This window comes from Sinocyclocheilus rhinocerous, unplaced genomic scaffold, assembly GCF_001515625.1.
Source record: "Sinocyclocheilus rhinocerous isolate Xijiao unplaced genomic scaffold, SAMN03320098_v1.1 scaffold319, whole genome shotgun sequence".
In the NCBI taxonomy this organism is placed as follows: Eukaryota; Metazoa; Chordata; class Actinopteri; order Cypriniformes; family Cyprinidae; genus Sinocyclocheilus; species Sinocyclocheilus rhinocerous.
The window spans coordinates 23067-34769 of NW_015635029.1; the positions used below are offsets into that span (position 1 = coordinate 23067).

Genomic DNA, 11703 nt, shown 5'->3' on the forward strand with positions numbered 1-11703 from the left:
CACTTCATTTCCAGCGATATCGTTGACTTGATTGCACAGATACTATTTGAACTGAACTGAGCTGGATGACGACATCACTGAATTCAATGATGAACTGCCTTTAACTGAAAATTGAGTGTTTACCATTATCATTTTGCATTATTGACACCATATTTTCCTAATTAATGCTGTTCAGTTGCTTTGACACAATCTGTATTGTTAAAAGCGATAAAGGTGACTTGACTTGAAAATCGCCTTTAAAATTGTCCAAATGAAGTCCTTAGCAATGTATATTACTAATCAAAAATGAAGTTTTAATATATTTACGGTAGGAAATATACAAAATATCTTCATGGAACATGATCTTTACTTAATATCATAATGATTTTTGGCATAAAAGAAAAATCAATAATTTTGACCCATACAATGTATTTTTGACTATTGCTACAAATATACCCCAGCGACTTAAGACTGGTTTTGTGGTCCAGGGTCACAAATGAATTTAAATATCACTTTTTTCCCCATAATACACAGTTTCAAAGCAGCTTTACAGAAAATCATGATGTTAATGTTTATAATATCTTAATATCTTCATGTCTTATCGTAGCCGGGTGATAATATAGTTCACATTTTGCAACAATACATTCAAGCAGCTGAGATTTGCAACATAGTATACATTACCCTATGCGATTTACTGTGTGTATGCGGATAAAGTTGGACATACATGCATATACAACTTAAAATAATGCTTTGCGTGAGTATAAGACATGCTTTTTGATGGACAAAATTTAATTTAACCATTTAAACAGAGTCTAGAAAAATGAAAACCAAAAGAAAGAAAAAAACGGAATCCAGAACAACTGAAAGGGGAAAAATTGAATTTTGAAAAAAATAAAATAAAAAAGATTTCATAGGGCCCTAACAATGCCGAAATAGCTATTGATAAACCTTAACCAATAGCCTGAGGAGCCTAAGTGACATCAGCCGAAAAGGAAAATGCTTTCAGAGGTTTGAAAGTTACATTTTAATAACAATTATGAACACAAATATTTAAAAACCTACACAGATAAATTGTGCAGAGTAAAGCCATGTTCACACCAAGAATGATAACTATAAAGATAACGATATTAGCGTCCACACCAGCGGACGATATCGTCTGTTTATTCTAAGCACACGCGCGTCTGCCACTTTAAATTCTCGAGCTCGTTATAGCAGGATGGATTCTGATTGGGTGTCAATGTTTGTATCATTCATCAGCTGGAAAAAAATCGTTCTGAACATGATTCCAACGATATCGTTTCTCTGTGCCTTTATCGTTATAGTTGTGGTGTGGACTGGTGTGGATTCTTTAATATTGAGAACGATATTTAGAACTATATCTTTATTGTTATCTTTATAGTTATCGTGCTTGGTGTGAACGAGCCTTAGTACCAGAAGTCAACCTTTTTTTTATTACATGTTGACTTTGAGAGAACTGCCAAGTGTGTTACTAATTTTTCGGAGTCAATATTTACCCTGATTTCCACCATTTATAATCAGTTCCAGAGAAACCGCTTTTGTGAGTCAATAACAGTGAACACTTAACATACTTCACTGTTAATACCTCTTCTCAAAAGTCAATGTCTGTGATGACCTCTGAGTGCTTTGAGAAACAGTGAGACAATACATGACTCATAATGCCGTCCTTCACATTTCCTCACTGTACGTTCGTCATGCTTTCAAGGAATCTTGTTTTGTTTGAGTCACTGGTCTCCAGAGCAACCAATTAGCCTGTGGCCACAGCAACAGACCAAAGGGAGCGTGGCAAATGTGTTTGAGTGTAAAGCAGTGAAAACGGTCTGCAGCGACGAGAGTTCAGTGCTGACGGACGACCCTCATCAAACACACAATCCCATCACTCTGTTCATGTTTCTCGCTCACTGTGCTCACATCCCATCTAATGGACCGAGAGTTGCCGCTCGCCAGAAGATGACATTTTATTACAGCGCTGTCAGTCTTTATTACTCCACTGTCTTTGTCTCTATTACCAGGACAGCTGCATGGCAACCTGGAGCTCATTCAATTCAATGCCGCAGTCATTCTCTCCATGTGCCTCTGATTTAGTTCATTTCCTGCAGCTAAAAGATTCATTTTTTCATTTCACAACAAAATGTATCTTTGCGGTCGGGTGATCCCACAAGCTGCCTTACCTTGTGATGTCATACACGAGAAGAGCCCCTGCTGCTCCACGGTAGTAACTGCGGGTCACCGACCTGTAAGACACAAGCGGAGAATGACCTCAACTAATCAGTGTCAGCACAGAGCAGCGAGGACGTCCTGACGAGCCAATCACACGCAAGTACGGCAACCTGGGGCTCATTCAATTGAATGCCGCAGTCATTCTCTCCATGTGCCTCTGATTTAGTTCATTTCCTGCAGATAAAAGATTCATTTTTTCATTTCACAACAAAATTTATCTTTGCGGTCGGGTGATCCCACAAGCTGCCTTACCTTGTGATGTCATACACGAGAAGCGCCCCTGCTGCTCCACGGTAGTAACTGCGGGTCACCGACCTGTAAGACACAAGCGGAGAATGACCTCAACTAATCAGAGTCAGCACAGAGCAGTGAGGATGTGCTAACGAGCCAATCACAGGCAAGTACCTAAAGCGCTCCTGCCCAGCTGTGTCCCAGATCTGCAATTTGACCGTTTTGCCGCCAACGTTAACAACCCTGGAGCCAAACTCAACGCCAATGGTGTGGTTGGAGTCCTGTTTGACTGTGACAGAAGATGACTGGTTAGAAGCTGAGCTGACAAACTGCTTAAAGAGATTGTTTCATTGATGTTTGATGCCAGCAGTGTTGTTTTTGTATTATCTGAACTATTAAAGTTTATTAAAATTATTCATTAGAATTTATTTTTATATTTTTAGTTTTCATTTTAATTTTAGTTAAAGGGATAATTCACCCAAAAATGAAAATTCTGTCATTAATTACCCTCATGTCGTTCCAAATCCGTAAGACCTTCGTTCATCTTCGGAACACAAATTAAGATATTTTTTATGGAATCTGAGAGCTCTCAGACCCTCCAAGGACATTAAAAGGATATTACCATGATCAAAGAAAACAATAATAACAATTTATTCAGCAATTCTTCTCCCAGAGTTACCGTCTTCCGCCATTTTGGAGAGTACCCCAGAACGTAATCAGCGTTGTTTACGTTCTGCATGCGCACGCTGTCTACTAAACGTAAACAACGCTTATTACGTTAATTACGTTCTGGGGTACTCTCCAAAAATGGCGGAAGATGGTAACTTGAGGAGAAGAATTGCTGAATAAATTATGTTATTATTGTTTTCTTTGCACACAAAAAGTATTCTCGTAGCTTCATAAAATTATGATTGAACCCCTGATGTCACATGGACTATTTTACCTATGTCCTTGCTACGTTTCTGTGCATTGATCATGGTAATATCCTTGCTGTCTATGGGAGGGTCAGACAGCTCTCAGATTCCATCAAAAATATCTTAATTTGTGTACCGAAGATGAACGAAGGTTTTACGGGATCGGAATGAGGGTGAGTAATTAATGACAGAATTTTCATTTTTGGGTGAACTAACCCTTTAAATGTTTAGTCATTTTGTAATGTGCTTTTGTCATTTTTATTAGTTTTGTTCTTTTTAAATATTATTTTTTAGGCCTAATTTATTTTTATTTCAGTTTTAATTTTAGATAAATTTTACACTGAAACAATTGGTAACATCTATATTCATTCAAATTAAAAAACATTATTTAGAATCACTGAATCAACCTAAATACAACAAAACTAATTTTATGAGTTAAATCAAAAATTAATTGTTCTTTAAGGTAACAATTTCAAGATAACACTTTTTACAATTTAGTTTTGAATGATTTTGAGTTAGTAATGTTAGTGCTTTAACTTAAACTTATTTCAGATAGTTGCCCAGGCAATATTTCTCATTTTCATTTTTTTTTTAAGTTTTAATATTTTATTTCAGCTTTATTTCAATTAACAAAAAATGTTTTTAATATTTTTAGTTAATGATAATAATCCTGGTTTTGGGTGAACTAACCCTTTAAATGTTTAGTCATTTTTATTAGTTTTGTTCTTTTTAAATATTATTTTTTAGGCTTAATTTATTTTTATTTCAGTTTTAATTTTAGATAAATTTTACACTGAAACAATTGGTAACATCTATATTCATTCAAATTAAAAAACATTATTTAGAATCACTGAATCAACCTAAATACAACAAAACTAATTTTATGAGTTAAATCAAAAATTAATTGTTCTTTAAGGTAACAATTTCAAGATAACACTTTTTACAATTTAGTTTTGAATTATTTTGAGTTAGTAATGTTAGTGCTTTAACTTAAACTTATTTCAGATAGTTGCCCAGGCAATATTTCTCATTTTCATTTTTTTTTTAAGTTTTAATATTTTATTTCAGCTTTATTTCAATTAACAAAAAATGTTTTTAATATTTTTAGTTAATGATAATAATCCTGGATGCCAGATTACATAATTTATTTCTTCATGACAATCTTCTCTCAGAAAAATGCATTGGTGTCGCATGGGAAATAAGATACAAGACTTTACTGCTTTTACTGATGGGTTGCAGATTTGCTGTGAGGGCAAATACATTTTACTTGGCTCCTTCAATAATATCCTCTTTGAAAAGTCTGTTACATTGTGACTTGTTCACAAAACAAGCCTGTTTGTTTCTCTTAAGATTAGATAGAAATGATGGCCTAAAAAATTGTGCTGTTTTCACATCACATTTACTACCACTTTCAAATTACTCTGAAAACTGTCTGTGAAAAAAATATGTGTGTGCACTGGTGACTCAATCAAAGCTCATGAACAGTTGTATATTACAATCAAATAAAAAATATGAATTCCCAAAATGCATTTACCCTGCACAACAGTTACATTTCACACTGCGATTTCATGCTTTCAGTCAATGAGGGAGCGTAAAAAAATTGTGTGCAACTGACTACATTGTGTTTGTATATTTAAGCTTACATGGTGAACCAGGCCAACAACATGAGCATGCACAATTGAATGTCCAAAATCAACTGAGACTAATAAATAATAAAAGGATACGAGTTCTCAAAAGTCCAGTGTGTTTTGTCACTCATAGAACTTTTACTTCAAAATACCACATAAAATTCGATTTGTTTTATCATATGACCCATGTAGACTTCCTTAAGTCAATGCACATTCAATTTTTATATAACATTCAAAGCTCGTTTCTGTCTTGGAAACAACATAATGGCAGGGTCATTCAAAATCCATTCAATGTCAAAATACATAATTCCCAGCAATTAAGCCTCTTTTTTTCATTTTCTCTGTAAATTGAGATTGGCATTGGATTTTCTAAGCTCACTGACAACATGATTTCCATTCATTGCTTAATATACCTTTATTCATGTTTCAAAAGCATGTAAAGCCACTCTGGCTTCACAAAGAATTAACATTCAAGGCCCCCCTCTTTCTCTCTGCTGAATGCTCTGAGAATTAAAGGTCATTTGTGTTTTTTTTTGTGTCTTTGTGAGAGTGCGACATTAATATGGGCTTACACTTGTTTTCTATGAACTGGTGAAGGAGGCATGATTTCCCAGTCCCAGCGCTGCCAATCACCAGGAACTTAAACAGGAAATCTGAAACCAAGAGGGAGAGAAAAGGGAAACAGAATCAATATCGCTGTTGCATTGCACAGAGAACATGTTTAAAGGCTGTTTGGATGTCGTTCAGAGTGCTGAGCCATCCTGATCTGAACTACAGATCTCCAATCTTATGTCAGTCAAATTGAAGGGTATTCTTTGAACAATTAAATCCATCATGAAATGCAATGTTCTTCCAAGAAGGGTTGCCAAGTAACTGACTAAACATGCATTAAACTGAAGATTGCTCATATCAATGCTATTATGTGGCAAGCCTGATTCTGCCAAAGATGATTTCAGCAGAAAGATTTTTCTTTCTGATCCTGAAAAATGCTCACCAAAGCTGCATTTATTAGTAGACAGCGTGCGCATGCAGAACGTAAACAACGCTGATTACGTTCTGGGGTACTCTCCAAAATGGCGGAAGACGGTAACTCTGGGAGAAGAATTGCTGAATAAATTATTTTATTATTTTCTTTGATCGTGGTAATATCCTTTTAATGTCCTTGGAGGGTCTGAGAGTCGACTCTGAATCATTGAAATTAGTCCCAAATCCCAAGCCGTTGCATGTTGACGTCAACATGAAACATTAGCATATTGCCCGCCCACTTATTGTTCTTTTCGCGTTGGTCTGAATGAAAATGCAAATTCATTCTTTGCCACTAGGTGCTGCTTCTGGAGCAGTAAAAATAGCGGTTTCCCCGATAACGCTGTACACAAAGCAGCACTGCGCTCACAAACACTGCTTTATCAGGCATTACAATCATGATGAAATGAAAATGAGACCAATCGGACCAATCACCGTCGATTAGCTTCACGCAAAGGAGGAGTTTGGAAAAATGAATCGTTGAGCAAATCGTTTGGGAGTCGTTGAGCAAGTAAGGTAAAAATAAATGCATATTAAGGCCGGGACACACCAGGCCGTCGGGCAACGTCGGGCCAACGGCGAGCGACGGTCGGGCTAGTTTGTTTCTGTTTCTCCTTTTGAATGACGAATATATACTACTGATAGCTGCTGATATAGACAGTTAATTCCTCTCACGCATGCGCACAAAAGGCTATGGTTTAATTGATTAAATATGAGCGCTGCAAGTTGCAAAATCAGGTGCTGCACTGCTTTGTTTACTGCGGTTACCGGGGAAATGGCTATATTCCTGGCGAAAAGCGAAAGAGTGAAGAGAGACCACAACTATATCAGTGTTTACAAATTTGAATCGCTTTTAAATAAAATTTTAGTTTTAATTTAAACATGTCAATAGATGTGCACATCCTTATGTCTTCTGGTAGAGTGTTCCGATGAATAATAGCTTTCACTGAGAAAGATGATAACCCAAAGGCAGAATGACGAAAAGGAACAACACAATCACTAGTAGATGATGATCTAGTAGATCTTACAGAGACTGTAGAGCAAAAATGCACAATATCACAAAGTATAGAAGGGGCTAAACCATTTAACATTTTATATACCATACAAAAATTTGAGAAAAGTCTAAAATTATCAAAGCTAAAAAAAAATTTTTTCTCCAAAACCCTACAGTGGTGATATTGGTTAGGCTTTTAGTCTAGAGTTTTTAAGGTCTGTTTATAAAGAGATACACATTTCATTACACCAAATACTAAAAATTATGTTCTTTTTAGCAACATCATATGACCCCTTTAAAAGTTATTTTGAATAGTCTACATAGGCAGTAAATCTAATTTAAATAATTTTTTACACAATTTCAAGTAAAATAGCATCTTAAACAGGGGTGGGCAAACTTTTTGACTTCGAGGGCCACATCAAGTTTTTCACACCAAGTGAAGGGTCGCATAATATGTGTATGACAAATTAAGCTTTTTTTATTATTAAATTGACCTCTACTGTACTGTATGTATACTTGTACATATATGGCAGTTCTATTCTTGTACCATCTCTGCCTTATTTTTTATGAGCACTTTATGACACAGATAAGTTGCAATGGTGTACAAGTCGATTGATGTATAAGACACATTTTATCATTTAATTCATAAATAATGTAAAATAAACTAAACGTTTACAAACATTAGAAACATGTATTTATATTCCCCTCACTCCACAAAAAAATCCTGTAAATTTAGCAGTGTTCAGAACAGAAAAAGGAACAAAAATATAAGTAAAAAACAAACACAAATTATATTCACTATAAACATTTATTACAAACGCCCAACCTAAATATTTAAAGAGAAACTGAAACTAGCTGCGTGGTTGCTGGAAAATGCGCAATACAAACTCAATTGCCTTTCTCATTCGTCACCAATCCAAATGTGCGCGCTTTGCACTTGACCTGATTGCTTTAAATAAGTCGCCTTGGAAATCGCAGCACGTTTCAGATGATTAAAACTAGGGATGTAACGATTCACTCAACTCACGATTCGATTCACGATTTTTTTTTTTTACAAAAAGAGATTTTAGACATATTATAAATTAAATGTGTCCTTTTATTATTGCTTGGACAAAATACTGTACGTTTCTTTTATATAAACAAACTAAGGCTTTGTCTGTGCTCTTTTCATTTAAAACGAGAGGCAACCACTGCATTTTAATCATGATCCAAACAAAGATGCTGCATACATGCAACATGAGCAGTTTTTAATCTAAATTAGATTGTATAATTTCGAAATTTGAAGCAAAAACAGAATGATTTGACTTTAGTTTTGTGAAATTATGCATAAAAAATATCTGCATGAAACAGCAGACGAGCTGAATGAGATGCAGATGCACTCTCTGCCAGCAGGTGGCGCTTAAAGCGTTTCCTTGGTTTCCGCTGTAAACAAAGCAGCGCTGCACTTATGAACTTTAACATGCATTATACAGAGGCAAGAGGAAAAGAAAAAATACCATCGAAAGACAGTAAGTTCCCCTCAGACATACATTCATATAAACTCCTACCCCTAACTGAATCGCGATTTGTTTAGCATCTCAACCGATTTGAATCATCACAATCGATTTTCAACCGGCTCGCGGTTAATCGCTACATCCCTAATTAAAACGTGATTTATAATCCAAAAAATAACTATATCCATTTTCATAAAAATATGTGTAGAAAACGTAATCTTTGCAAGATAAAACGACAAATTATTTCAATGTTTTCCCCACGAAATTACAGTGCCCGTGAGCAGGAGGATAACACTGGCATTTGTTCTCCTACTGGAAGGTCTACAGGGCATAAAGCATTTTTAAAATAGTAGGCTACCAATACAAGGTATTTTTTGTTAAACAAATGAACACTTTAAATTTTTTAAACAAGTTAAAAATTTTGCCAGTTTTGCACAGGGTGTATATTTAGATTTTTTTATTTTGAATTTGAGCTGTGCGGCTTGGACGCGGCGTCCATCAAAAATAGACTAGGTGCCTATCTATAGCGAAGCGGCACAGAGAGCCGCTTCAGAAACGTGCCGCGGCATGGCTGGTATAACACAAGCATGGCTGCGATCAGCTCCGGTGGCCGCGTCGGACTCGGACTCAGTCGGAGCCGTAACAGACGCGTGCGGTGTAAATCATGGGTTATATATCACACTACAGGCTACAGGACTAGGTTTTGGAACAGATCTATCATGAATACTCGGTCATAATGAAAGAGGGTAAAAAGCCAAGGACCTTCAATGGATAAATGACTTTCGCAATCACTTTAACATGACATTTAGGCATAATAAATCATATTAAATGAAGTGGTCGAGACTCAGACAGTCAGCTAATGGGTGCTATTTCTGGTGTGAGTGTGTGTACTGACAACGTGACCTTGAGCTTGTCTTCATGGAAAAGCAGTTGGTGACTAAATATTCACTGCCAGTCTGTACAGATACTAGCAGCTTAAACATCAGTTTTTGAAAGTTTAAGACTAAATTACTTGCACCTGACATGTGCAAGATGTATCAGTTCCCTTTAATGAACTTTAAAGGGAAGTAAAAGGGTGTTGAAAAGTGATGCAAAATATTAAAGAGTACTGAACTTCAGCATTTGTTTTCTTTGGAAGAACACTTTTTTTCAGTAACTTTTTAACAGTAACAAAGAAAACTTTTTATCAGTAACTTTTTAAAGGGATAGTTCACCTTCAGTTGGTCCCTATTGACTTGCATAGTGTTTGTTTTTTCCATGAAAGTCCATGGGGACCAGTAACTGAAGGTGAACTATCTCTTTAAGGACCCCTTTTCCCCCCTCGCACACATACTAAACATTTTACAGTTTGAAAAGACCTATTTTTAGTTGCAAATTTGAGTGAAAAAACTCACAATGGCATGTCGTTGTAATCAAATATTGACAAAATATTCCTTTTTTGGTGAACTATCCCTTTAACAATTAGAGCAGGAAAGTGTATTAAGAATGTAATTTGATTTTATGCAGGATATTGCATAATACTGCAGCTATACAGCAAAATGTGCATAAAAACATTAATATCAGTAATAAAATAATTAGTAGTAGTGGTGGTGTTACACTACTATGTAACATATGTAATACTTTAATAATTGACTTAAGAAATACAGTTCTTTATTTATAAAAAATAAACAAATATTTTCTGTGAAATTAAGTTAATTCTGTAAAAGTAGTTATACCATTATAATCTTGCCTGATGAAAAAAAAAACAATAGAACCCCTCCCAAAACACTAATGTAATGGATTTCAGGGTTATAATGGGAATTTGTTTGGTTTTAATGTAAACTATAATGGTGTCTATTTGATGGATTCTATTGGTGGGATGTAATCTGGCAGATGGCAACCAATAGAACAACAGTAATTCCTATTGGAATAATGCCCAAAACAAAAAGGAATTTTGTAATGGTTTAATGGAAACTATAAGAATTCCTGTGATAGTTTCTATTGTTTTCTTCAGCAGGGTAATGATACCCATACTGTGCTGCACATTACTGACAATATTGAGCTGAAGCTTGACTTTGCAAATTTAAAATCGCAAATCAAATCGCAATATCTGTCAAAAAAAATCGCAATTCGATATTTTCCCCCAAATCGCACAGCCCTATTGTACAGACAGAAAAAGCCATAGATATTCTAGATCCCCAAATCGCACAGCCCTAGCACAAAGTCAGTGCAATGAAACAAACTATCCTTAAACCTCAGGCGTCAAGATTCTATTAAAGCTGCTGTAAGTTATTTCAGCCACACTGTTCAAAAACCCATCCAATCTGCTAACAAAGCAACTTATTCATGAACAACCTGAACAAACTAAACAAGTCATTCATGAACGAACTGCACAAACAACAAAACTGTACTTGAACAAGTATCTTCTTACTGAACAAAAGAAATCGAATCTCATTTAAAATAAGAAAGAGAAGAAGGGATTATGATTGTGTTACTAATGTCCAAACAAATCAAATGACAAGGATATTATTATTATTAAAACTATTAATTCATTTATGCCTTTTTCCCCACATCTTGATAAAAGTCATGCCCAAGAGTGGACAAAATGGAGGGAAAAAAGACATGAATTGTCGTCATTTGTAGCAAAGCGTTTACGATATATATGGAAAAACTCATTTTAATATATATGACTTAGTATTTGTAATGAATCGGTTAAGTGAATGATTCAATGATACACAAAAAATGTTCAGTTTTTGCTAATGGTGCAGAATGCAGATAAAGTTGATAAATTATGGAAGTCTGTTTCCGTCACTGAATATGAAATAAAAAGGTAACTGACTTTTTATCTCCCAATTCTGACTATTTTTCTTGCAAAAACAAGTTCACACTGACTTTTTTCCTCAGAATTGCGGGATATAGGCCTAAACTCGCAACTATGAGAAAAAAAAAGTCAGAAAATGTGAGTTTATATCTCTATTTCTAGCAATTGTGAGTTTATATCTCAGAATTCTAAGTTCTTTTCTCAGAATTGTGAGATATAAACTCATAAATGCGAGTTATAAAGTCTAGGCCTGTCGCAATAATCAATATATCGACTTATCGCGCAATATATGTACATGACCTCAATAATTTTTGGTGACGCAATATATCGCACATTATATTTACTTAAAATTTTATGTCACCATGTTTTGTACATTCCACTTGCGCCTGTGTCTTTTGCAGCT

The 11703-nt window shown here is 35.2% G+C and overlaps 1 protein-coding gene across 1 annotated transcript in view; it reads right to left on the reverse strand.

Moving 5' to 3' along the window:
- Positions 1-11703, reverse strand: part of LOC107746192 (ras-related protein Rab-4B-like) — a 16186-nt gene that overhangs the window by 2410 nt on the left and 2073 nt on the right. Inside the window, exons 2-4 of the mRNA XM_016560304.1 lie at positions 5563-5643; positions 2623-2737; positions 2470-2532 (exon numbers count right to left, since the gene is read on the reverse strand). Of these exons, the coding sequence (XP_016415790.1) occupies positions 2470-2532; positions 2623-2737; positions 5563-5643 (259 nt within the window). The remainder of the gene's footprint in view (positions 1-2469; positions 2533-2622; positions 2738-5562; positions 5644-11703) is intronic.